The following is a 27,893-nucleotide window of genomic DNA, read 5'->3' as shown; positions in this document are numbered from 1 at the left end:
TAATTTCTGAGTCGTAGTATTTCAGATGATGGATGGAGGTTTATTGCTTGTCAGACTTTTGTTTTTGGCAAAAGAAAGGGATCACAATGTTAGCAGATATAAAAAAAACAAGACAACAGCCGTTTAATTGTCTGTTGTCTGGCTTTACATTAGCTTACTTTCTTACCAAATGTGTTAGATGGAAGAGATACGCAAATCTTTGTTCACTTTTCGAATGAATGTTTCTCTGTTTAATACAAATTATTAAATAAATTAGAACCTCAAAAGGAACGTGTTTATTCATGGGGTGTTGTAAATTTGTAATAGGACGTAATGCCCAATTTATGTCTTAAGCACTTTATTTATCTTAAAATCTGTTAATCTGATGCGAAGTTTAAAAATAATAAAACACACGATAAAACCTGTTGATCTATTGTAGAATAAGTAGATTGTTTGCACTGTAAACGGAAAATTTTGCATAGTTATAACCATTGCTCTTTTCCATGAGGGAGATAATTTTCGGAAAGTATAATACACATTTGGTAAATCAACTGTACACTACTTCTTAACAACTAAACCAACGATATCAACTGCATTTGATTCAGATCCATATGATATATGAGTGTCGAAGTTATTTTTCACTACGCAACAATCTAAAAACAGGTAAAATGGCTTTATCAAAAATGTTGTTCATATATGTCCCACTTGTCCATGTATGTTAAAAATCAAGGGAAAGTGAAGATTGCAGATTTTGGCTTTAATCAAAACTTTTAAATCGTTTTTGATGTCACACAATTATTTAATTGCTCAAAATATTCACTTTCCACATCAATGATGAATTTGGGAACGACTATTTTGTTGGTAATCCTTTGAATTAAAATAAAAGTGATAGATTTTCCCGTTAGTTTAAAGTCATGATTAAACAATACCATTAGTATGATGCCGTAAATGGTTTTGATTCCAATTTTTTTGTGACAGGCGAATTCGTTGATAATTCTGCTTCATCTTTCTAGAACATTGTTACCATTAAAAACGTTCACCGATTAATCGGCAGCCATAGTACCCACTTACCCCGTATTTTCACTTCCCCCGGGGTACCTTATATGAGTATAAACGAAATTATACTTACAATCGAAATTATACTTTAACCTACTCTCTATCTTAAGCTAAACGTACATTTCCTCTGGAATTGGTGAAGTAAGGTGTCTATAAGGCCAAATTAAAGGTGACACGGGAAGCACGAACAGTTATCAAATCTTTATCATTTTCATCATTGAATGCTTAATTTTTTCTACAACAAATATGATTTTGAAAAAGTATTACCAACGTGAGCTTACTCGCAATCTATATGCTGATTCATTTACAGTTACATCAAACAACTGAAAACCGAAATACGCCGCTCCTAAGTTACGAGGTGACAATGCTAAAAAGAGACAAAAGATAGGAAAAATAACACGGTGTACCTACCCGAGTCACCTTAAATCGTGAGTAACTCATTCAGTCATAATATGATAACCTATGATAATAATATGTTCTATACAACAATAGAAGGAAGAAGAAAGCTGGAAGAAAACGAAAGAAGAAAGAAGAAGGAAGAAAGAAGAAGAAAGCAAAAAGAAGGAAGCAAGACGAAGGAAGAAGGAAAAAATAGAAGAAAAAATAAGTAGAAGGAAAAAGAAAGCAGGAAGAGCGAAGAAGAAGAAACAAGAAAGGAGAAAAAAAAAAGAATAAACAAGAAAGAAGGAAGGAGACAAAAAAGAAAGAACGAAGTCAGAAGCAAAATGGAAAAGTGGAAGGAGGATGGAGGAAAAAAGAAAGAAGAATGTAGAAGATATGTAGAACGAGAAATAAAAAAGGGAGAAAGAAGAAGAAAAAAGAAGAAGGATTGAGGAAGAAGGAAGAAAGAAGAAGGAGAAATAATGAAGAAAAAGGAAGAAGAAGAACGAAGCAAGAGGCAGGAGAAATAATGAACAAAAAAGGAGGAAGAAGAAACAAGAGCGAAAAAGTAAAAGCGAAGAAGAAAAAAAAGTAGAAGAAAAAGGAAGAAGATGGTAAAATCTTAATTAATTTATTGGCTTTTTTCGGCGATAATTATACTACTCAAAGTGAAAAGGAGTAGATGAAAGTAATGAAGATGCAGATTCTATTGGCACTGCAAGCGAGCGGCAAGTGTGAAATGGTTAGAAACTGAAGATTAGCGGAGGGCCATATGAGAGAACAAGCATTGTTGAAATCGCTGTTATTCTGCGTAACGTCCATCCAGGAACGGCTTGGATAGTGACGTGGTGATCACTGTACCAAGACAGACAGCGATCCACTGTTGATCAGTTCAATAATTAATATTCCACCGCATGAGTTTTTGCGTCGCATTGCGTGACTCGTCTGCCGTGTCAAACTTCTAAACTGTTGACTAGAATTATTGATCTTGTCAAAACAGCTATTCGATGTGTCCTTCCGTAGATCAGCGGTGTGATAAGAGACCGCGAAACAGACTATGATTAAGGCAGGTGGGTTCGGTTTCTTGTCCTATCTAAACAGTTTTTGAGTGGAAACTTGGCTCACAATACGTGATAATACGCTCAATTAATTACTACAAAAGTCCTTTTATTGAATCTAAGTGGCGAGGAAGCAATGCTCCACTTGGGTGTTGGAATGTAGGTAAAATGTAAAAAGAGTATTGAATGGTTTGTTTCAGGTTCTGGTTCTGGAATTTATTTGGTTTTAATAACAAAATCCATTCGCAGAGATGGAAAGTTTTCTGGTTTTGCTTAATCTCTAAACGTATTCAATTCTTAAGAGAAACTGTGCAAAACTAGAGAGAACGATACAGACTTAAATCGTTTCCAACGAGGGGTCTTTCAAAGTATCGCTTTATTCGACTTTCTCAGATGATATTTCGCAGGTAAAACATACACTCAGGAAAATCGACACATACTTTATGGTAAAAATCCATGTATTTTGAAATATGCATATCATGTGTCGGCACATACTTATTTGCATACAAATTCACACATGGATACTATGATCCACATGGATAGTATGTGTGGACACTCATGCAATACATGTGGGCGCATGGAATATATGTGTCGAAACTATGAAATCCATTTCGCTACCCCCATTGCAAAAATCCATGTGTGAACTCATGAATATAATGCGGAGTTTTTTGTGAGTGTAAGAGCATGCGAAAGAGCACGTGTTTGTTTCCATCGTTAGCTCCTACCCAATGAGAATAGATAGAAGGTGAGGAAGAAGACCAAATGCAACTGTATTAGTGGATGATAGAAAATGTAAACAGCAAATGGTGACGTACATATTTGCACGGCTTCTTATGGGAGCTCGTTCGAATGTAGTAGTGAAAGCTTTTTCACCATACACAAAAGGCACGCACACATTATATGGATTTCCATACCTTAGTATTTATTTTCATTGACTCCTACCTGTTGAGCGAGACACATCACTCTCTTCACTTTCTCTCTATCTCTCTCACGTTCCGCCACCGCAGAGAACAAGAAAGAGCGAACCTAATTATGTTTCAGCAGGTCGCCACACACTGAGCGAAAGGTGATCTTCAGCCATCCGTCCGGCGCAGAACAGAGCCAAACTGCATTCGGTGATTCAGTTGACGGTGAGCAGAGATCCAGACAGGTAGTGCGTCCTCTCTTGGCCAGCGATCGCGCGGTAGTCAGTGCTCGGTGATCGTGCGATACCTCCTGCCCCTGTTGCATGCGTGTCCAACCCGAATTCCGGTGGTGGCGAAGAACCCGTTTCGAGGTTTGAAAACGGCGGCCAACAACAACCAACGGTTCGCGAGTGTGTTGGTGCGGTTTGAGTAGTTGGGGCTCCAACCCATTTATTTGCGGATCGATCGCGCGGGGTGTTTGGGGAGCGTGGTGGCAGAAGAGAAATCGGAAGTCAATAGACTCTTTTTATTTGCGGTGTCCGCTATGCGATATCGACGATGATCGAGAAGATGCCGTTTGGATGACCTGTGGGAGCGTTGTTTGGATTTGAACTGTGTCAAATTGTTTTGATTGGCAATTAGTGCGTGGTGGAAGAAATGGACGTGAAGTGAGCTGTGCAGCAAACGCAAGAACAAAGAGAAGCCACGATCGGCATGCGATCGCATGTGGCTCGGTAGTGGCTTGTGATAATAAGTGGTTGTTGGTGTCAATGAAACCTTCGAAGAAAGAAATTGAGGAAGTGCGTGATTTACGACCAAGGCTGTTAGTGTTTTGAGTGAGGATTTCGCTTTCACCGTCAATCATGTCCTCGGGGAAGCGATCAAGCACGGAATTGACGACATCCGCGGAAGATGAGCGGCCACATAGTTTCTACGACAACATCACCGCCGGTGGGTCGTCCTCTGGCACAAAACCCATTCACATACCGGATATTCAGTTTAAGTTTGACGACGAGATCCCAATTACGACCGATCCACGACGATCAGCGCTGCTGATGAGTAATGCCAAGTCGGACTTTTTTGGGTTTCCCCAAGTTCCGCTAGCCGTATTGGAAGACGTCACTGACGCATCATCAAAGGAGGATCCCACCGATGAGACGCAGCAATTAATCGACAATCAAGATCGGAGTACACCCCCTGCGACGATCGTACCTCCTGTGGCGTCCTCCCCGTCGTCTACCACCAGCACAGCTCCAGCGCGATCCACCGAGTCTCCGGGCCCGTCAGAGTCGCCCAAATCTCGTCCAGTATCGAGTCAACGGAACATTACCATAAAACTGCCAGACGCCGGAACGCCTTCTGAGGTAGGTGTCACTCCTAGGAATCACAAACCCCATAATTTCCCGTTCGCTCTCGGGTATAATGACCGACATTACTGGTGATGAATAACGCTGCGGCTCACTTTCCAGGAATGCTACCTGTTTGGCAGCACTATCGAGGTTGTTATTATTTTTTCCCATTTCCATTACTTTTTTGCCGCTGACGTCGTCCCCATCTAATGCACACGATCATCAGCACCGTACCGTACCGGTCGGTTACGGTAAATTTAAATTTCGATATGCTGACGACGGACGGACGGCCGCCCGCTTGCCTGGCTGCCTGACTGATGCGATGGCCTGTTTGCGGTGTGATGTCAGCAGCCGAGGCGTCGCCATCATCCGGCATCGCTAGCAGCGGTCGCAGCACCGCTGCTGGCTGGCGTAAATACCTTGGGGCCTAATGAGTTCTAAATTGGTGGCGGCGCGGCCGGAAGATTTAGTTCATTTGAAATGCGTAAAAATCGTACATCTGGTGAATACAAACGACCATTATTCTCGCTTGCACTTGGAATAAGTATCTCCCGTGCGGTGCCAATTACTGCCTAATGCGTTTGTTAATTGGAGTGGCACTTGAAGCTTGATTAACACGTGTTTTACGCAATGGAGACTTTGTGTTCATAGATTTGTGAGAAAAATTAGAATATTGTTTTAACAAGATTGCGTATAACATGCTTCGTGAAGGTATTCAGTATTGAGGCACTATCGACATTTAAAACAAATGAATTGCACAATTTTAGTATTAGATACCTGATACCTGGATACAATAGCAACGTTGGATCACCACTATTTCCGATTACAATTATTTTATTTAAAAATATCATTTATATATATGGGACTGATACTGAAATATGCTTCTTCTTCTTCTTCATTGGCATTAAATCCCCCACTGAAACATTGCCGCCTCGCAGCTTAGTGTTCATTAAGCACTTTCATATTTATTAACTGCGAGGTTTCCCAGCCGAGCTACCATTTTTGCATTCGTATATCATGAGGCTAACCCGATGCTACTTTATGCCCAGGGAGGGCGAGACAATTTCCAACCCGAAAAATTCCTAGAGCGCGCCTCTTGGACGGAGCCTCAAAACCCGCTTGTAAGGTTCGAGGCTCTTGGACTAAGCTTCCTAAGCCTCCTGGAAGGAGTCTTCCAAACGCCTTGAATGGATCCTTCCAAACCTCTTAACCCGTTTCGGTCTGACCCAGAAATCAAAATTCAAATAACCCGTGTGGGCTCATTTTTCGTCCGATTGCCATGAAGTTTTCAGGGAAGAAGCGTCATCATGTCTATTTTTTGGTACATGACTTGATTCCGGCCGGATTTATTAGGGCGGGGTCCTGGGTCAGGTGCAGTCAAAACGGGTCTTTTTTTTTAAACCATTGATAAATGGACGAAAGTGCCTAGAATGCTGATGCAAACGTGGTCAATCATCATTGACCAGGATCAGAAGTTAGTTTTGATACCATTGGATCACCAGGACATGGTTCTGGATGTTCCGGGAACCTGGTTCCCTGGTGTAGTGGACACTTTTCAAGTGGTGTAAAAACCAGTCTTGCGACATATCAAACTCCATGATTTTGAAAGACAAGCTCAATAGATGAGTTTTTCAGAGGTTTTGAACACATTGGCCACGTTCGGAAGTGTTCCCGGGAACCTGTTTCCCTCAAGAAAGTGGACAAATCTCGCCTAGCACCAAAACTCATTTTGCGACATATCAAACTCTATTATTTTGAAAGACAAGCTCAATAGATGAGTTTTTGAGATCAGCACCGAAACTCATCTTGCAATATATCAAACTCCATGATTTTAAAAGACAAGCTCAATACATGAAATTTTGAGAGATTTTGAGCACATTGGCCACGTCTGGAAGTGTCCCCGGGAGCCAGGTTTCCTCAGAAAAGCGGACAAAGTTCGATTTGCACCGAAACCCATCTAGCGACATGTCAAATTCCATGATTTCGAAAGACAAACTCAATACATGAATTTTTTAGAGATTTTGGACACATTGGCCACGTCCGGAAGTGTTCGTGGGAACCTGATTCCCTCAGGGGACCGGACAAATTTCGATTAGCACCGAAACCCATCTTGCGGCGTATCAAACTCCATGGTTTTGGAAGACAAGCTCAAAAGATGAGTTTTGGAGAGGTTTCGGACACATTGGCCACGTTCGAAAACGTTCCTGCGAACCTGAATCCAAATTCGAAAGTCAAGGAGAACTGATTCGCCAAGTGAAGTTGGCAAAAAACAATTAGCGCCGAAACCCGATTTGCGACGTATCGAGCACGCTTCCCTGAGGAAACCAGGCTCCCAGTAACAGTTCCGGCCGTGACCAATGTATCCAAAACATTTCAAAAACTCATCTATTGAGATTGTCTTCCAAAATTATGAAGTTTGATATGCCGCAAGACTGGTTTTTACACCACTTGAAAAGCGTCCACTACCCCAGGGAACCAGGTTCTTGGAACATCCGGAACCATGTCCTAGCCGAAGGTCATTAGGCCGAATGGCCATTAGGCCCTTCTTCTCACTTCTTTCTTCCTTCATTCTTCTTCTTTCTTTGTTCTTCCTTCTTCCTATTCCATATTTCTCTTCCTTCATTCTTCATCCTTCTTCCTTCTTCCTCTTCCTTCTTTTTTCTTTCTTTATACTTTCTTCTTCATCTTCCCCTCTTTTTCTTTGTTCCTTATTCCTTGTTCCTTCTTCTTTTATTCTTCGTTGCTTCTTTCTTTCTGTTGCTACTTTAATTCTTCTTGTTTCTTCCTCCTTCTTTTTTCCTTCTCAATTATTCCTACTTTCTTCCTCCTTCTTCCTTCTTCCTTATTCCTTATTCTTCATTCCGCCTTCCTTCTTTCTCTTTCCTCCTTTTTTCCCTTCTTCTTTCTTCCTCATTCCCTCAGCCTTCTTCCTTTTACCTTCTTCCTTATTCCCTTCTTCCTTCTTCTTTATTCCTTCCTCCTTCCTTTCTCTTTCTTCTTTCTTCGTTCTTCTTTCTTCTTTCTTTCTTTCTTTCTTTCATCCTTCTTCTTTCTTCTTTCTTCCTTCTTCCTCCTGCCTGCCTTTTTCCTTCCTCCTTCTCCCTTCTTCTTTCTTCCTTTTTCCTTATTCCTTCTTCCTTCTTCCATCTTCCTTCTTCCATTTTCATTCTTCCTTTTTTCCTTCTTCCTTCTTCCTTTTTCCTTCTTCCGTCTTTCTTTTTCCTTTTTTCATCTTCCTTCTTATTTCTCCCTTCTTTCTTCTTCCCTCTTCCTTCTACCTTCTTCCATCTTCTTTCTTATTTTTTCCGTTTTCTTCCTTCTTCTTTATTTCTTCTTCCTGCTTCCTTCTTCCTTCTTCTTTCTTCCTTCTTCCTTCTTTCTCCTTTTTCCTTTTTGCCGTTCTCGTAAACTAAGTATATGTGAAGGCTATATGATCACTCAACCAAACTTTTGATAGAAGGCTCGGAGACCCATAGTGTTATATACCAATCGACTCAGCTCGACAAATTGAGGTGATGTCTGTTTGTGTGTATGTATGTATGTGTGTGTTTTTTTTTCTTCCTAAGCAATGGAGGGGGAATCTGCTCATCAGACATCCTGGGTTGTCCAGGAAGTACGGGGTTAGGGACCACCTCCAACAGCAGACGAGGGAGGCAGGACTACATCCCCGACCCGCTAAACCGTTTCCATTGCCGCCAAGCCCATAGTCCCTTCGGTACAACCAGAAAGTAATGCTTCAAAGGGGAGCCAGTGCACAACGCACCCTCGAGGTTAGCTGCGTGTCCTTGCAGCATCGAACATCGTGACTCGCTTTTTTAGAAGAACACCATGGTATCGTGCCAGCGCATTGCCGGCTTTCCAGGTGGCCTTACCACGCCCTATGTCCTCGGAAGGTGGGAAGGGTCGACTTTGCGCCTGCTTCCCTCTGCACGACTGGTATCAAGAATGATAATGCCGCGTGCACCCCAAATTGACCTTTCTGCGATAGGGCCTATTCGCCAGCACACAGAGGGACTTGCCGACGCGGTGCCTACGCCTGCCCCAGCCTTGACGAGGAACTCTTTCCGTCCTCAGGCTCGGAACCCGCCCGGTTGACCGCCGCCGCGAAAGCGACGATACTATGTTGTTCTTCGCGCGACCACTTGTTCGATAAAAGGATCGAGTTCGACCACAGAGCATGACTACCGGTATGACCCATGAAGCCGACTCCGATCCCTTGGCCCACCTATTATTTGCGCCTGAACTAGCCATCCTTGAGTCACGCGCCACCTTCTGTGTAGCTCCGAGACGATTTGGACGATAGCCGATAAAACGGCGTTCCAGCCAACTTCATCTTTACACATCCTCCGAACTAGGTTGTCCGGGGTGGTGTCCAGACCACATGTGGCAAGCATGTGGTCACGCATTGCGTGAAAACATAAGCACACGAACAACACGTGTTCCGCCGTTTCCTCTAAACCTGCGCACACCAAACACTCGGGCGAGGCCGAGCAAGCCAGCTGCGTTACCTGCACTGTGATTTTGCAGCACGCTTAAACGCCGAGCACATCGAACCCCCCATGGGGTGCTTGCTGTTCACAGCTTTGCTGGAACAAATCAAACAATTGGGAGGGTTCGTGCAGCATTGTGCCTTATGTCCCTCCAATCCGCAGCGTCGGCAGAGTTTGCTTCTGTCAGGGCCTTTGCAGTCCCATTGCTTGTGCCCCGGTTCCAGGCACTTGAAGCAAACTTCGGGTTGCTCGTATATGCCCACAGGGCATACCGACCATCCCACCTTGAGGCTCCCTAACTTGACTACCTTGGAGGCGTCCGCTGCAGATAGCCGAACCAACGCTACCTGCGTCCCTGCCGGACCTTTCCGTAGCCGAACGGCTGCGGTGGGCGTCTCCACTTCACACTGTCGCCGCAGTGCCGTGACAAGCTCTTTAACTTCGGTGATCTCGTTCAGGTCTTTAACCCTTAGATTCACCTCCGTAGTGAGTGCCCTCACCTTGACCGTCTCGCCTAAGACTTCCTCCGCCAACTTCTTGTAGGCGGCGTCCTTTTTCGAGACGCCCCACTTTAGCTCAAGGATCATCTCGCCCACCCGGGTACGTCTTATTCGACGTACGTCGGCGCCGAGTTCACCGAGCTTGACGTCCCTCCTCATCGCCTTCAAGACGTCCGAATACTTAGCCTCGTCCGTCGTGATGACTAGGGCATCGCCCCTGGAGCGATTGGTGTCTACCCTAGACTTCTTGCTACCCCCATTCGCCTGGGCCTTCTTTTCGGCCCTTGACGTCTTTGGTTTCCTCTTGTTTTTGATCAGGGTCCAGGAGGCGTCATCCCCCTCTATTTCCCTGGTCTGGTGCGGCTGAGAGCTCTCAGCCTGCCGTAACCCCTTACCACCGTCTTTCCTGGGTGGACGGACCTTTCCAGGTCATTCCTCCCCCGGTTTTGGAGGTACCTGGCCGGAATTCAGCTTCCCAGCCCCACTACCCTTGTTCGGGGTAGTAACCCTCCGCGTTTTGGAGCGGTCCCCAGGGAGCTCATCCCCTGGAGACTGTCTCCCCCGTTTTTGTGTCTGCTCCGTTGGAGCCGTCACCCCCGACGTGCCCGCGAATACTTGAGCCTCAGTCTGGGTAGACTTTGGCTCCACCGTCTTCGCTGGCACGCCCTCGGTCGATTCGACCTTGCCCAAATCCGCGAATTCTTGGGCCTCAGTCTGGGTAGACCTCGACTCCACAGATTTCACGGGTTCGCTTTTGGCCGTCCCGACCGCCCTCTCCAGCTTGGCGTCCAGCAGAGACTTTCGAAGTTTCAGCAAGCTCCTCTTGAGTTCCTTACTGATATTATGCTTCGATGACGCAAAGTCGATGATGGCGTCCAGCTGTTCCGTCGCCACCTCGAAGGCCGAAAGCCCATCGCGTTTGTGGTTCATCGCTTTCACAAGCCATGGGCCGTCTATAACCTCTACCGGCGGAGCCTGGGAGATGGTTAAGTGACTCACGCTGGCGCTGCGCACTGAGCTGCCGACTATTGCCTCTGGCCTCCTAGGCGGAGACCTGAACAACCCACCTCTTGCGAAGGGGTTGTCGCCTATACTACTACCACTAATTGAAGAATTGACTTGGTTTTCCATTTTGGTCCCACGAGTTGCTCGGGAAAAGACCCGAGCAGCACAACTCAGACAAAAATTGTTGCAGCGACTTGATTGTGACTAAATCTGGTCACATATGAGTTGCAGTAAGCCATGTGGAACATATGTGCTGCTAGGGGAGGTCCACCACGCCAGAGCCCAGCATGACACGGTAAGGGACAATTACTGTGGAGGGTTCCCAGGTACCCCACAGGCTCCGTTAAAGGCCTAGCTCATTATTTCACCCCCCTGGCCATGCATCCCCTCGGCACGGGTCGCTTGACGCCTTGGGATTAGGGGTTAGGGACTATGGTCCCGGTCTAACTCGCAGTGGCCATGGGGAGGGGTCGTGTGTGTATGTATGTGTGTATGTGTGTGCACAAAAGCTATAAAAAACATTAGACAACTTTTCATATAGTAATCCTTAACCGATTTTCTCGCAACAAGTTTCATTCGACAGGGGACAAAGCCTTGTTGATCACTATTGAATTTCATAACGATCGGTCATTGCGTTTCAAAGTTATGAACGTTGCGTTTCAAAGTTATGGTACATCGGACCATATAAACCCCATATACGGTTGATGTCGTAACTAAATGCGAGAAAGGCACCACCAACGCTAGATGGATTAATCTGGGTTTTTATGCCAAAGTTTAGGTATTTTATTTCGATTCCAGCTCGTAATACATATAAACAGGCCAAATGTATAAAATTATTGTACATATGAAGATAAAATGGATGAAGAGATATCATTTTTTTTCTACGTGCTTCACTTGGTCGCACCAAGCACCCTTTTGACTGACTTGTGATATTTTGTTCGAAGAATGAAAATGGAAATGAATTTATATCAATTCATTCTTTCATTTGTGAGATTGACCGTAGAATATACTGAGATCCATGTTTTTCACTGCATTGACTTTGACATATTTCAACCCTGTTTGTTAAGTATTCTCAGTTAAGTATTCTCAGTTAAGTATTCTCAGTTATAGGGTGGAAGGATATCCGATACGATTTGTGATCAACTGGATCTGCTACACGAAAACTTGTGCTAGAAAATTGTAATTTTTTTATTGGCGCTCGGGGCGATTTGGCAGGGTTGAAGGACAAAAGGTCGAAGGTCAGAAGGTCGAAGGACAAAAGGTCGAAAGAACAAAAGATCGAAGGGTCAAAAGGTCGAAAGGACAAAATGTCGAAAGAACAAAAGATCGAAGGGTCAAAAGGTCGAAAAAAAATTATCTGAGACAAAAGGTCGAAGGTCAAAAGGTCGAAAGGACCAATTGTCGAAATGCCGAAGGGACAAAAGGTCGAAACAAAAAATCTGAGTCAAAAGGCCGAAGGACAAAAGGTCGAAAGTAAAAAGGTCAAAGGACAAAAGGTCGAAAGTAAAAAGGTCAAAAGACAAAAGGTCGAAAGAACAAAAGATAGAAATTGCGGTTGTTGGACAAAAGGTCGAAGGCCAAAAAGTCGAAGATCAAAAACTCGAAGGTCAAAAGGTCGAAGCTCGAAAAAATTAGGCAAAACGTCGAGTGTTATTCAACCATTCTTTTGCACATTTATGTTTTACCTGATAATATTTCATTGTTGAATTTTTCCTTCATTTAGTCATATATCGTTATTTCGAGATTCGCATATTTATATTCATTCGTTTTCACCTGATTATATTTTATTGTTGAATTTTTCCTTCTTTTAATCAAAGGCTTGTCATTCGAGTTTCGCTCATTCATATTTATTTGTGTTTAACTTTATTTGTTGATTCTTTTCTTTCTTTTATTCATAACCTTTTCTTTCGAGTATCGCATTTTTATGCCGCATGTGAAATACTTAAAACACCTGAAAACATTTCATTCTTGAATTTTCCTTTGTTAAAACATAGGGTATTCTTCAGAGGTGTATTGTCAAATCAATATTTTTAACAAGGTATTACTAGGCTTTTTTAACTTTAATTGTAGTTCCTGAAAATAGTTCTTCCAAAGACTAATTAAGACGTTCATGTCCCATACAATAGCCCACTTTTTTAGTGCTCATGGAGTACCGAAATAGAAAATTGAACAACCGCATTATGCTCTCACCTTGGTGCAAGTACAGAGCTGAGTAACTAGTACATCTTCATGTGTTGTTACGGCAACCTTCCAAACAAAGACTAATTAAGACGGAACTGTAAGGCTCATGCGAGGGACCAGTTCTACTACTGCATTTGGTCCCTCGGTACCCAAGTTTGACGTTTCTGTGCAGACCCAAGTTTTTATCTGCCTTGCGACTAAATAGAGTCACTAGTAGTCTATGGCAACCACATCTTGTTTGGAAGAACACTTTTGATTTTGTTTTGTTTAGCAATGCAATGCAAAATGCAATTGCAAAATTATTTCATTATTTCATTTTCTTATTTTTCAGAATTTTCATCGCTCGAGAAAGAGGATATCTACTCGTCGATTCTGGAATTGACAAGCAGTACTCATGGAGCGCTTCTAGCATTCTCCATATTTTCCATGTGAAGCCATGGGTGAAATTTTTTTCCTGGCTTTTCTCGACTTTGCCGTCTTGAAACTATTTATAGTGAGGTCTCTTCGAACTGTAACCGGCGTAGGTTTAACATTCCAAACAATTACACTTTTTTACTCGTCTACGGGGTGGCAGCTAATCGGGTAATGAATCCGCCTGAGAACGAGGGTAGTCTCGCTGAGCTTCACAGGAGTCCATTTTGGCCATGTTTGGCTATGGATTGGGGGCTCATCGGCCACCAACTCAAAAGCTAGTCACCACCCAGGAATTCGTACTCTTTTTCTGTAATCTAATATCTGGAAATATCCGGAGTGGTAGATTGGAGTTCTACAAGTTCTACTAGAGAAATATCAACCAGTGTTAATTAGCTAGTTTGATGCGTAAAGTAAAGTAATGAGTTATTTCATTCCAGGAGTTCTCAACCCACACACGAACTACATGTTCTCTTCGATTGTTTTGTCCTCAGTGCTGCTGAACAAAGAGAAATGACTACCGTATAGTACCTAGTAATTAAAAACAAAATGTTTGTAAAAAGTTTTTTTGATATCTAATTTTATTCATGTGGATATATAAATAAATGTATTATGTCGCTTTTTGATTAGGCAATCACCAATCAAACTACGACCAGAGGGTTTTTGGATAACTGGTACAAAGTCTGGGATTGTTTGGTGTCCGTATTTGAAGGCGCTGCTCTGATCACGCATAAATGGAACGGTGGTGGCAAACGGCCTCACGTGTCAGCAGCATTGCAACTCAATCATGCAGGAGCTTGAGAATAAATCCTTTCAAGAACTGAGAATTGAAGATCAGACCATTTCCAAAAGCTGAACGATTTATCGATGCAGTACCATAGGCTACATCGAGCGGTTCACCTGCATCTCAATCATAATCATTATACGACACCTAGGAGTGCAACCGATACGTTTGGGCAGTCTACGGCACCGGCTGTGGGATTACCCCAAATGTTTGTTAAACCGTGTGGAAATACGCCCACAATTACGATTGGGCAAGCCAAAACGCTTCAGGAGGACTAATGACTAACAAACCGGCACTTGTAATATTATAGGTAAACGAATTTTCTGTCAAATGGCAGCTCCGGTTACATTTTTCCAATGTTTTGATCTACATAACATTTGGAAGGTTGCCGTAACAACACATGAAGATGTACTAGTTACTCAGCTCTGTACTTGCACCAAGGTGAGAGCATAATGCGGTTGTTCAATTTTCTATTCCGGTACTCCATGAGCACTAAAAAAGTGGGCTATTGTATGGGACATGAACGTCTTAATTAGTCTTTGGTTCTTCACTCATTTTCATCAAAATAATAATTCAAAATATATCATTTTAGCTTAACATACCATCTTTTGATGACAGTAATTTTATTTTTATGTGCTCAAAAGATGATAAGTTTTTGTTCACAAAATTTGTTTTTAAGTAACTAAAAACGAATATACATAATACATTTATTTTTATTATTAGAAACCGTAACGTTACGCTGTAAAGTAAGGAGAGGTATGGAATTGCCAACATTTGCGTTAGTGCAGATGCAATAATTACGTAACGCAAAAATTGGGAATTTTATACCCTCCCTCCCCCCTATGCCTCACTTTTTGTACGAAACATCAAAACATTTTGTATGGATCATCAGACTTCGCTCAACTCCCCTCCCCCTCTAAGCATTACGTAATTTATGGACGCTCCCTCACGTGATTTGTGAACGTTTGTGTTTCATTTTAAAGTCAACTAGTAACCCTCTAACGCCCAAAACAGCCTTCTGAAGGGAAACTTTAGTATTTTTTTTTTTTTTTTAGATTTCAAAATTGATTTTTTGACCTGTTTTTCATTAAACCTTCTGTCATTTTTTCGACCCTCTTTTTCTTCGACCTTTTGTCCTTTCAATTTTTTTACTTTCGACCTTTTTTCCTTTCAATTTTTTGACTTTCGACCTTTTGACCTTCGACCTTTTGTCTTTTCGACATTTTGTTCTTTCGACATTTTATCCTTTCGACCTTTTGACCTTTTGTCCTTTGTCCTTTTGTCCTCTCGACATTTTGTCCTTTAGACCTTTTGTCCTTTCGACCTTTTGACACAGATTCATTTAGTAGAACCCCAACCACTTATTACTGCTATTTTACTTATAAAGAAATACCAGAACTAAAAATTGTAATAGCATCGATCATATGACCAGTTTGTACAATCCCATTAAATTCCACCATTTAATTGTACCTTGACATATACGTATTTCGAGCTCAACAGAAAGGTCGTCTTCAGTGTTTCGTACTTGACTCGACTTGTCGTCTTATGGCAAGTGAAGACATTCCACTAAAAAGTTAAAAATAATTTTCTTAATCGATCATGTTTTCTGTGAGAATCTGAAATGAACCGGAAAGGAACCTCCTATGCGGATGCTACGTGTCTTACCTGTATGCTGGTTCGCAGTCGGAACGAAAGTGACAGGTTGACTTGCTGCTTGGACTAGCCTGCTGTGATGGCACTCGAGATGAGTGCCGAACATGCAGCAGTGAGTAGTAAATATTAATCTCATTGTACACTAGCTATTTCACACCCACACATTTTCCATGCTTTAACATTATAATGGAAGCGTTTTCATTGTGAACAATCCTTCAAACGATTTTCATGTGAAAAATAAATTATTTTCCCAACTCCCAACATAGTCTTGTCTACGGAGATCATTGATTTAGTTTTTTTTCCTAATTGTGTAGACAAAACTACCGTGAGGCATCAAAATCCGTACACTTAAGCACCTTAGTATATGAAACAGTCACCTGAAAATGGGAATCGAATACAAATGAAACGTTTGTCATTGATACAGGAGCATGAAGGTTTCTTCTTTTGAAGTGTTTCGCATTTACTCATTAAAAACTACGAAAACCATGAAAAAATAATGAATAAAGCCAATTACGCCTAAGTCTAAATTCGTCCACCGAATAGAAGAATCAAAATCCGTATAGCTATTTTTCAACTACCGTCGTCAGGGGTGACAATGGGTCAAATGGGGGTGAGAATGGGTCACTGTTTCAAGTACTTAGAATGCTTGTAGAATAGATTGAATGCATCTGAGGGCAAGAAGACTAAAATATAAGGGACCTTTTTGTCGGATTTTGCTATCCGACTTCCAGGCTGCCGGTGAGAGCGATGACCCATTCTCACCCCCAGACCCATTGTCACCCCCGACGGCGGTACCTAGATATTTGAACTGAAGCATACTGATTGACTAAACTACCACTGTAAATAAATCAATACGCACCTTGAGAAGCAACCCCTTTGATTTGTGTTCCGCTTATGCTATGTTATGATTCGCAACTAGCAATTAAAACATAGTTATTTTTGGTTCAATTATGTTCTACCAGCAAAAAAAAAAGGCAGAAACTCCGCGTTTGGTAGCTGGCGATTTGTTTTTGATTTTTGGTTGTTTTGTTTTCAAAGCCTACTTTCTATATCAATGGCCTAAAAGCTTACTGTCAAGTATATGATCAGGATAAGCTAAATTATTTCTAAATTAATTATCTTTAACCCCTTTTCATTTATTGATATCTCATGAGGTGAACAGATTTCGCCCCCCCCCCCGTACTTGGAAAAAATATTTACTCGAGTTTTTCGATGGAACAACACACCATGCGTCCGCGTTTCTATGTTAGGCGTGATGCTTGAATTGTTAAAGTAGCAATGGCGTGTGGCCTCGCTGAGCTGTTAGATGTTTCGTTCAATGAAAGTGCTTCTCCTCTAAGATACCACCTGACGGGGCATTTTCCACTTTAACAAGAATCTCCGATTCAGATCCCTTATATTGCATTGGATTTGATTATCTTTGGATTTAATTCCACCAATCTAAGCTAATATAGATTCGCAGCGACCAAGATCGCTTGCATCACCTTCCGCTTTGCCACAATCTAGAATAGTTCTCTGTTTAGCGATGGCCCAATATCCGAACCAACGCCACTTCAACTGCAAATGCAACCCAGCAGACTGCATCCAGCCGATGATTTTGATGATGATGCAAACAAAAAAAGCCATCAAGGCTCAACGATTGCACACTCAGGTATGTGCCGCAAACCCATTGAGAACACTCAGCGCTAGCTGGTGCTCTTCAACTGCTCTCTTATTGGAACGTGAGGAAATTATCCATTCATATAGGAACACGGGTGATGCAGTCAGTAGTGTCGGTCAGAAAATGGATTGGAATATCCACGTCATTGAGAGAAACATAAAATTGCAGCTGAAAACTTGGAAAAAGGGATATATGCTCACATTTGACCATTTGAATTTTGGTTCTCATTTAAATTTTTTTTGCTATTCTTTTTTTTTGCAATTTAGCTCTTTACTTCTCAGATGCGTATGTCATCATCATTTCTTCTTCTTCTTCTTCCAGGCCGTCTACATGACCACCACCGTCCCGCAGAACTTCTCCAAAAACGCCAACAACCTGATAGGGCGACACAAACCCACCCGCAGCAGCCTGCGACACAGCCGGATGCTGGTGGTGAACAAGAGCATTCCCCAGCGGTACCCGAAGGGCAACTCGCTCAACCTGAAGCACATCCGCCTGAGCCGGATACTGATGGTCCTGGAGATCATCGTCGGTACGATACTTACCCTGGTCGGGATGACCATCATCGTGTGGTCCCCGAACACCCAAACCAAGGACAACCCGTACTGGGCGGGCATGATTGTGAGTAGAAATCTTACAAAAAGACACGAAGAACTTTAAAAAATTAATTCCGTTTTTCCACTTTCAGCTAACCGTGTGCGGTTCCTTGTTCCTTATTTTATTTGATTTCAAGCGACGACCGTCGAACCGGCTGCGGGAGAATTTCTTCAACTTTATCCGCGTGAACGCGATGGTCATACTGCTGTTGACGATCTTCTTCACCATGCTGGCATTCATCTACGCGTTGATCCACACGACCAACCTGAGCTCCGAGCATTTGCGGTGCGCGCCGGAGTACAGATTTAACGTGAATTCGTCCAGCTGTGTGTGCTTGATCGATACTCGGGGGATATCGACCGCGGAGGCCGCCAGTGAGTTGAGAAGTGGGAAGGAGCTGGAAGAGGAGCAGGATGGCGGGAGAAGCAATGATACCGTAGAGATCAGCCGTCACCTGGTGAGTGGGCTGGATTTGAGGCGAACCGGGGAGATGCTGGAGGAGGAAGGTGTTATTTGGCTGGAATATCGGTTAGTTGTAGGACAGCTTTTGAGTCATGTTCAAATTGGTTGATCAATTTTGAATGTTCTCATTCGCAGCGATTTCAACTGTAGCGAGGTGCTCAACATGGTCTACTACATCGCACTTTCGTTTGCGATCTTGAGTAGTCTGGGGTGCCTGTTCGCATCAAGTTTCCTGGTGATCTATGGGATCGAGTTCCAGCGGCGGAACGAGCAGGATCAGAGGTACTACACCGTTCGTACGAATGGCGATGCATCATCGGCGGTGTCTTCCAACAGAACTGATCAGAGGAAGAGTGAAGAACCGGTATCCACGACCGCTGCCACTGGTGATGCGACGGCAACAGTTCAGGATGCCGGTGGTGGAGAATCGACCGTTTCCAATGGAAACATGACAAGCATGACAGAAAGGGAGGATGACAAGACGAAGGGGTAGTGATATGGACTATTTGAGGGTAATTGTGTTAAAGTATTATCGGAACGAAATGAATTCGTTTTAAATTAATTGAAACTAAAACCGACGTTCACTTGAGAAATTGCGACCATTTGAAGACGGTCCTTACTTGATGAATTTATTCATAGCTGAATTCAATAACTGGTTAAAATCTAGTTAGGTAAAATGGAAATACTCGCATGTAAATATTGGCTACCTAAAAGGCTAGAAGAAAAGATCACTACTCGGCAGGATGTCATCCTTGTGTAGGCTGTACAGAATGCTGGAATACCACGTGACTTGATCCGTGAAATCGATTCCTCCGAAGAGATGGCCGATGAAGGGGGCGTCTCGAGTCCTGCAATAGAGAGTGAAGAACAAATCATGATTAAATCTATACAAAGAGAATAAAAATCAATTGAATTTTAATGAAAAAATAGGTGTAATGCACCTACAACTGAATGACTTCGATTGTTTCGTTTTCAAACTCTTCGTACAGTTCGAAGCAGATCGCAGAGTGCCATGCTCGATCGTAAAATTTATGTGCCTCAATTTTTCCCATGCGTGAAAAAACTGCATTCATTCCAGTACGGCGGCATTACAAATCTTATTATCTCGTACGTTCTCGATCCCGCATTGGCATTTGGTTCCCCTGATTCCACCATGAGAGTGATACGGTACCAACATGGACCACCACAAGTCTGTCGTAGCGTTTCTTGAGGTTCTCAAGTATAAATTTTACACTAATGACCTCCCTGGTATGAGGCCGCTCAAGGTTTTGAAGCGAGGGCTTCACGACATGAAGAAGGACGAAGTGCACAAACTCGCAGAGTGGCGAGTAGTTAGCCTCGGTGAGTGGCAGAATACGGATGCAAATGAAGTGCGTTACTAAAAGTATTGTTTATTTGTTGGCATCCATTGTATGAAATCCTGACCCAAAAGTCTACAGGTTTGGGCCAGTGCACCGTCACGTCACGCAGTGCACTAACGGCTTCAACTTTGGGTGCGTCACCTGGAATTTCCACAAGAAGCCGTACTGCAATAGGTGTGGCGACCCGTATGCTACAGATCAGATGGATAAGATGGAGATAGCTGATACCGCAAATTGTGGAGAGACGCAACGCTCCAGCACAAAGGGTTCTCCGAAGCGGGCTGAGTTTATGGAAATCCGAGAGAAAACTTTCACCAGGACGTTGTCGAAGAAAAACCGAGTACCAGTAGCAAAAGAGGTGAATAATCCGTCCATCCCGACACAACAGTTTGACCAACATTGACTCCACCTCTCGTTTAGTCAAGCATCCTCCAGTTCTACCAACAGCCATCAACAAATATATAGGCGTTTGTGCGACTTTACTATGAACGCTCAAACATGTTCGGCAAACCTTGACTCGCTTGACTCCGTCCCCGACAGCTCAAACCAAAATCAAACCGCTTTGATTTTTTCCAAACCGAGCCGCCAACTGTCAAATTGTTGTTCGAACAACTTCACACACGGTCAAACAAAGCAGCAGCCGAAGCATTTTCTTGAGGACGGAGTCAATGTTGGTCTACCGTGTTTGAACGGGTGTACGCTACATAACGCACCAATGACATCGGCTGTCAAAGCGACAGCGCATCACCACCGCTTCGATCGCCAACCAACACATCCATAGAGCAGGCATGAAAAACAACTGGCGATCGCCGGGATCGCTCTCTTCCAGGTGAACCACGATATAGAATCACCACGCAAGTTTGTTCGCGCTTTAACCCGGATATTTTTTCTTCAATTGTCCGGTGCAGTAGTGAGACGCCATTGCAGTTTTCTAGACGTCGCGTGTGTTGCAAGATCCGAAGTTCGGCAAACCGGGATCGTTCAGTGAGAAGCATCGGCGGGTTCCTCTTAGTGTCAACTTTTGTGAAGTTACCGGACTAACATTGCGGAATCATCAGAAAGCGGAGATATCGTAGTATCTCCGTGAACGAAAATCCGGCTCGTGGCGGCAGAAACTCGGCTCTTCCATTCATTGCACGAGTACCCGAAGGCGGGTGAAGGTCATTAGCCGCCAGCATCGAAAACCTTGCCAATTTGCCACCAGACCGACTGACATGCACGCTTCTAGTCAGATGATGTCAAGCCCGTCCATTAAAGAAGATGAAAGGCGATAGCATATTTCTCCCGCCACGTGAGATAGAAATTTTATTTTTCTCAAAATTTGTTGAAACAAAATGGCGTTTTTGGGAAAGTTGTCAGAAATAATGTACTGAAAAACTTTGTCAAAGACACTACGGGTCTATCTTTTGAAACGAACAAAATATGACTCATTTTTAGAAAATAGATCAGTTGACCCTATTAAAACTCGTATTTAATGAATAACTTTGCATGGTCGAATTTTTGAGGTCAACAATGTTTTAGAAACATATTCAGCACATGAAAATACGGCATTTAACTATAAAATTATAAAAATAATTTCAATCGTTACAAGGAAATTTGACATTTATGATCAAAACTTCATATTTTTCACACCAAAATATCTCGCAAGGTTGCAAAAAGTGGCAGCCAAGTCAATGCACATTCAAAAGATAAGCTTCGAAGCTTTCTACTACAAGTGGTTTTATTTGTATCTTGTTGTATCCTTGTTTGATATTTGTTATTAAAAAATAACTATTTTTCCACATGTTCGGTATAAAAAAAATGGTTAACTGGCTGTCAGCAATATTCTCAGCTCATCTCATTATACACCTTCTAACACTATACACAATGCCACAGCTGATCTTGTTCATGCAGTCATGGGTAGAGCTTATCAGGCTCTGGAAAATCAATCTTGCATCAAAACCAGAAGAATTACAATAACTAAGTTTACACTTTCTAACACAATACAGAAGGCAACAGCTGATCTTTGTCATGCAGCCATGGACAGAGCTCATCAGTCGGAGACTAAATTTGCTTCTATACGATCCACCAGGATCAAACGTCCTCTCAGAGACGCACCAATCCACTTGGAGATTGGACTTTTTTTGCACGTGATCCACCCGGATCAAACGTCCACTCAAAGACGCACCAACCCACTCGAAGATTGGATTTTTTTCTTACATCTTCCACTCTTATCAAACGTTTTCAAATACAACAATTGTTTACAACAAAAAAATCAATACTATTCTCAGTTCATCTAAGTTTACACTTTCTTATTCTATACAAAAGGCCATAGCTGATCTTGTTTATGCAGTCATGTGTAGAGTTAGGCTCTGGAAAATCAATCTTGCATCAACACCAGAAAAATATCTTCAATGCAATGCTTTCGACCCGCCGAACAACTTTGTTATAGATGTCAACTTGCAATAACTCATAAATTCCGAGATATTGAACCGAAACACCCTAGCGCCGCCAAGTGGCTGTATTCAAAATCAAAATTATCTTCAATACAATGCTTTTGACCTTCCGAACAACTTTTGTACAGATGTCAACTTCCAATAACTTACAAATTCCAAGATATCTAAGATGTTTCCATACACTAACACTATACACATCAGCGCCGCCAGGAGACCGAATTCAAAATTAAAGTAATCTTAAATACAATGCTTTCGACCTTTAGAATAACTTTGTCGACTTCCATTAACTTACAAATTTCGAGATATCTAATCGCCTAGCGGCCCTGGAAAATGAATCTTGCATCAAAACCAAATTCCAACAATTCCATACACATTCTCAGTTTATCTCAGTTTACAATTTCCAATTCTTTACAAAATGTCACATCTGATCTTTTTCATGCAGTAATGGGCATAGTTTAATATTCGGAAATCAATTTTGCTTCTATAGGATTCATCCGGATCACACGTCCACGCAGAGACGCACCAACTTAAAAGAAGATTGGATTTCTTGATATCATCCAATTGTATCAAACGTTTTCAAATACAACAATCGACTATTCTCAGTTCATTACATCTTACATGTTTGAACTCTATACTCAATACAACTACTGAAGTTGACACAATCACATGTAATCATTGATTCACGCTATTTATTTCCTTCTTTCAGTGGTTCATAAATAGCAAAAATTGTACCGACGCCCCTAGCGCGGATGAATTTTATTCAGAACTGTTCTTCACTTTAATCTGTTTCCACTTTCCAAATAGTATTGTAAAACATAACAATCATCACAAATATTAAACGCGTATAATCCAGCACTGTCAAGCGAATGAATTCCAAACAAAATTGATGGTTTCTATTATAAAACTTTGATCTTTTAAATAAATAAAAAAAAAATCGATCGTGACATTGTTCATAATATAAAAATCTGAAACAGCCCTGTGATGCGTCCGACGAGTATGAGTCTTGAACACCTCCATAAACAGTTTTTTTTGCAGCCGAATCAAAATCTCTACTTTCCACTCTATAGCCTCCGATCTCCACTGCGTCATCTGGGCCATAATAATACAACTTAAAACATTGCGGAACTTACCAATCTACCGACTAGCGCCATTGTCGGGGTCCTTCATTTTTTTAAACAAATTCAAACACAAACTTTTCTGTCAAATACTGTTTTTTATTCTTTACTTTTTTTTAACACATTGCACCAAGAGATGCACATTCAACCTCAAAACATCTGTCTTAAAACTGAAGCTTTTTCAACATGACCTATACAAGCTCTCTCAATTTTTGTTTTTTTCTCTCCGTTGTTTTTGTTCTCGAAGCTATCAATACCTCAGCCTCATCAAATTTGAGCAAAAAGCAAGTAATAATAATTTATTCTTTAACAATCAATGAACTAACATTATATTTATTTTTAATCTAATTTAGCTCAATCCTACACTGGCCTTAATTATTATTTCTGGAACTCGATTTATGCATATGCACAACATGTGATAGATTAAGTTCGAAAAATGTATTGGAGGGTAACCGACCATTTCTTTCGGTTGGGTTCCATCCCACGAAACCAGTATGCTACACTGAAAACCATGTTGGTAGAACAACGATAATCCTCATTATTATTTTGTGCCAGTCTATTTTTTTGTATCAGCCTAAAATTGTTTTTTCATTATTTTCTGTTGGCTACGCAAGGCAGTTAGTCTTGAAAGTTATCTCGTTGAGTGCGCGTCGTTGATTAATAAAGTTATTTTATATGTAATCAATACTTTGCCTTTCATTCCATTGGGACCTCATCCGAAGAGGTTATATGCCCAGTGATCGCGGAAAGTGCGTAAGTTTGCCGTCGCGGGTGTAAGTTGCGTGAACATTTCTTTAATCGGAAAAGCATGGTTGATCGTGTCGGAAAGACAAGATGGCGGACGCGAAAGTGCCGATTGACAGATTGAACGACCAAAATTACGCAATATGGAAGTTTAAGATGCGGCTTTTATTGACACGGGAAAATGTATTGAGTGTAGCGACTGATCCGAAGCCTGCGATTGTCGATGTGCCCTGGACCAGTAAGGACGAGTAGGCGCAAGCACTAATCGGTTTGGCACTTGAAGACGCTCAACTGATCCATGTGATGGAAAAGTCAACCGCAAAAGAGATGTGGGATGCACTGAAGGACTACCACGAGCGTTCTTCGCTTTCAAGCATAATTCATGTGGTGCGACAGCTGATAACGTTGCGGATGTCAGAGAATGGTAACATGACGGAACATCTCAAACAAATGACGGCGTTACGCATTCGCCTGTCTGCTTTGGGAGAAGACGTGAAAGACAACTGGATGGTAGCTCTGATGTTGTCTAATCTTCCGGATTTCTACGATGGCCTGATCATGGCCCTCGAAAGCCGACCAGACGATGATCTGACTGTCGATTTCGTGAAAGGCAAGCTACTCGACGAGGGAAGACGCCAAATGGAGAACGCGTCGTTCAGTGAAAAGGTGTTGGCAACCGGATCGTGGAAGAAGAAGATAGTGGTGAAGTCGGCGCAGCAGTCGACATTGAAGAAAGTGTGCTATTACTGCAAAAAGGAAGGGCATTTCAAACGTGACTGTCGGAAGAAGGTATAAGATCAGTTCGAGAGGGAGAGGTCCCAGCAAGCAAGCGTCGCATGGAAAGCTGAGTCAGGAAGAGAAATATGTCTTGCTGCTGGCGCGACCGGAACTTCCGATGTGTGGTATCTTGACTCAGGTGCCACGTCTCATATGACAAACAACCCCCGTTTTTTTCAAGGAAGTGGATACAACAAAAGCGACATCCATCTGGTTGGCCGATGGAAAGTCTATCAAATCAGTCGGCGCTGGCTGTGGGCATCTACTTTCAGTGAATGGAAAAGGTGCTCAGATGGATGTGAAGCTGGAGAACTTGTTTCTTGTGCCGTCGTTATCAGGAAACTTGCTGTCTGTTAGTAGAATAGCAGATTTGGGATTTCGTGTGTTATTTGACAAATCGGAGTGCAAAGTATTACAAGAAGAAGAAGAAGCTGTTGTAGAACAACGATAATCCTCATAATTATTTTGTGCCAGTTTATTTTTTTATCAGCCTAAAATTGTCGTGTTCATTCTTTTCTGTTGGCTACGCAAGGCGCGCCATTTTGTCAGTTATACTTGAAAGTTATCTCGCTGAGTGCGCATCGTTGATTAATAAAGTTATATTATATGTAAGCAATACTTTTCCCACAGATAAACAGACATAAAACTGTGAACATGTACTCATCAAATTCATCGTCGTTCAAACACTAACGACATCTGTTGATTTCAGTAAGTTTGGCAATTCACGAACCAGATGGCGATAGTGAGCAAACGTCAAACTCGAGCAAATCCGATGCGCGTGCCACGAGTGATCGATTGGCCACCTAATGCTTATTCGAATTGACCGCTAAATCAGTGAACGATGGAAATTTGACGAGTGTTATGTCTGTTTGTCTGTGCTTTGCCTTTCATTCACTACAAAAATTCCACACATTTTTATTGGCAAAAATCCATTAATTTAATTCATGATTCTAATTAGTGCACACATAACCACTCTCCACGCGAAGTACAAATATAATCTATAATCAAATAAAATGTATGTGTGCCCTAGTAGCACACTTGTTACATAACAGTCTCTGTGACTCATATGCGACTAAATCCAGTCACATTGGAGTTGCTGCAAACAAATCGATGTGAACTGTGCTACTAGGGTGGTCTCTAATATGCAGTTATTGAATTTATGTGTGGGTACAAATTGCATATATTTGGGTCGCCAAATTGCAAAAATTTATGTGTGCGACAAATATATTCAATATAAAGAATTTTTTCGGTGTTGGGATCTCATCCGAAGAAACCAAAGCTATCCAAAAATAGGTGGTTTTCTTTTCACACAAAACCGCAGTTCGTGCCAATAACCCAAATTTGAGTAAAATGACTTTAATTATACTAGGTAGTTTGCCTTTAATCACATGTAACCAATTTACCCAAAGCTGAGTTTTATTTATCCAAAGTGGCCCTTGATCAACTCAAAATTGAGAATATTGGATTTACTCAAGTTTGGGTTAGTGTGCTGAGCAACCCCGGTGAGGTACTTGCATCTTACTCTAGTTTTGACAACAGTCATGGGAAAAAAGGGAAAACAACCCAAATTTGGGTAATTTTTTTCTGCGATATTCTTATCAGTACGTAAATTGATCTCAAATTTTGGGTTGATTTATCTGTCCGTGTAGACAGGTGTTAGGGGATTAGGGGTGGTCCATATACCACGTGGTGGATGTAATGCCAATAAGAAGAAGAAATCAAAAAGAAAATTTTTTCAAATGATACCCCACGATGTATGCAACATACTTGCTGAATGTACTATGCCATTTTCAACACGATTTCATACCGAAAAAGCTGACGATCACGCTTTTCGGAATTTTAACCTCTGTGCTATGTCGAGAAAAATGTGTGAACCAATTTCAAATGAGAACGTTTGATTACAAATGAAAATGTAGGGTAAAATGCCCAATAGTGGACCCCCAACCAATAGTGGACCCTCCAGCCATTTTTGCATTATTACAGCACAATGTAAACATTTTACTATGAAATTCCATCGGGGGAACCTACCTTACAGTCCTATGATTTGACTACATGCATTGGAAATGGTATGGACAGTAAAATTGGATGATTTTTTACATTTCTATGAAAAATAAACACGAGAGTGTCCATTATAGGAATATTTTGGGGGGTCCATAATAGGGAAGAAGAACGTCCCGAAACGAAACATGAAAATCAAATGAAGTGTCGACTATAGGCAAGCAATTTCCTATTATGGACCCCCAGGGGGTCTACTGTAGGACGAATTCAGTCAGACTTTAAAATGATAATTTCAACGAATAATGTCGTGTTTGAGTGTTTTTGTATGTATCATAAAGAGGATATGCAGAACTTGTTATTAGATATCAAGCAGCTTTAATATGTTGAAAATTTCTACTCATTATGACAGGAAGAGCAAAATTTCGCTACTAGGGGGTCCACTATTGGGCATTTTACCCTAAATCATAGAATTGTTGCAATGAGTCTTATTTTTTCTTATTATCACTTTATTTTCGGTTTTCTTCACTTTGCATATTATTTGAGAGAAGTATTTCCGCTAAACCCCCCAATTTCACCCTTAGAGCAATATTAACAACCCTGCACGGAAGAAAAAAAGTACCCAAAATTGAGTATTTTTAAACTTACTTTTGAGTTATTTTTTCTCTTCTCAAAACAAACAAAACAAAAGAGCCAAACAATCCAACGACGCCAGTTCAATACGGGAAGCCAATTTTGAGTTTTATTACCTGAGGTCGAAATTGAGTGAATTAAACTTAAATTTGGGTCAATAAATTTTCCGTTGGGTACTTTTTTTAACATGGGAGTAAAAGCAAACTACTTCGACCCTACTTACTCAATTTTGGCTTCCCGTACGGATGTTCGAGGTTGGGTGAATTAAACTCACTATTGGGTAGTTTATTTCTTCCGTGTGAGGTCACGGGGAGGGCGAGAATAAGCCCTAACAAGAAGTATTCTCAATCCAGTAGAAAACC

The 27,893-nt window shown here is 41.9% G+C and overlaps 2 protein-coding genes across 3 annotated transcripts in view; one reads left to right on the top strand and one right to left on the bottom strand.

Annotated features, from left to right (window-relative positions):
• The first annotated feature begins 3,573 nt into the window (after nt 1-3,573).
• Nucleotides 3,574-19,045, top strand: LOC134206615 (uncharacterized). Its single transcript, XM_062682346.1, has 4 exons — nt 3,574-4,743; nt 17,734-18,033; nt 18,101-18,537; nt 18,607-19,045. Exons 1-4 carry the CDS (start codon nt 4,243-4,245, stop codon nt 18,962-18,964), a joined length of 1,596 nt encoding a protein of 531 aa, XP_062538330.1. The 5' UTR covers nt 3,574-4,242; the 3' UTR covers nt 18,965-19,045.
• Nucleotides 19,046-19,056: 11 nt separating this feature from the next.
• Nucleotides 19,057-27,893, bottom strand: part of LOC134206614 (uncharacterized) — a 54,039-nt gene continuing 45,202 nt past the window's right edge. For both annotated transcript variants that reach the window (XM_062682344.1, XM_062682345.1), the window contains exon 5: nt 19,057-19,319. In XM_062682344.1, coding sequence (XP_062538328.1) covers nt 19,187-19,319 — 133 coding nt within the window. In that variant the 3' untranslated portion in view covers nt 19,057-19,186. The remainder of the gene's footprint in view (nt 19,320-27,893) is intronic.

Source organism: Armigeres subalbatus, chromosome 1, assembly GCF_024139115.2.
Source record: "Armigeres subalbatus isolate Guangzhou_Male chromosome 1, GZ_Asu_2, whole genome shotgun sequence".
In the NCBI taxonomy this organism is placed as follows: Eukaryota; Metazoa; Arthropoda; class Insecta; order Diptera; family Culicidae; genus Armigeres; species Armigeres subalbatus.
Note: the sequence above shows the minus strand (reverse complement) of the source record. Positions and strands in the feature narration are given on the sequence as shown.

Coding starts and splice junctions, on each gene's coding strand:
- LOC134206615 (XM_062682346.1), top strand. CDS start 4,243: ATGTCCTCGGGGAAGCGATCAAGCACGGAATTGACGACATCCGCGGAA. Junction 4,744..17,733: donor ACGCCGGAACGCCTTCTGAG/GTAGGTGTCACT, acceptor TTCTTCTTCCAG/GCCGTCTACATGACCACCAC. Junction 18,034..18,100: donor CGTACTGGGCGGGCATGATT/GTGAGTAGAAAT, acceptor TTCCACTTTCAG/CTAACCGTGTGCGGTTCCTT.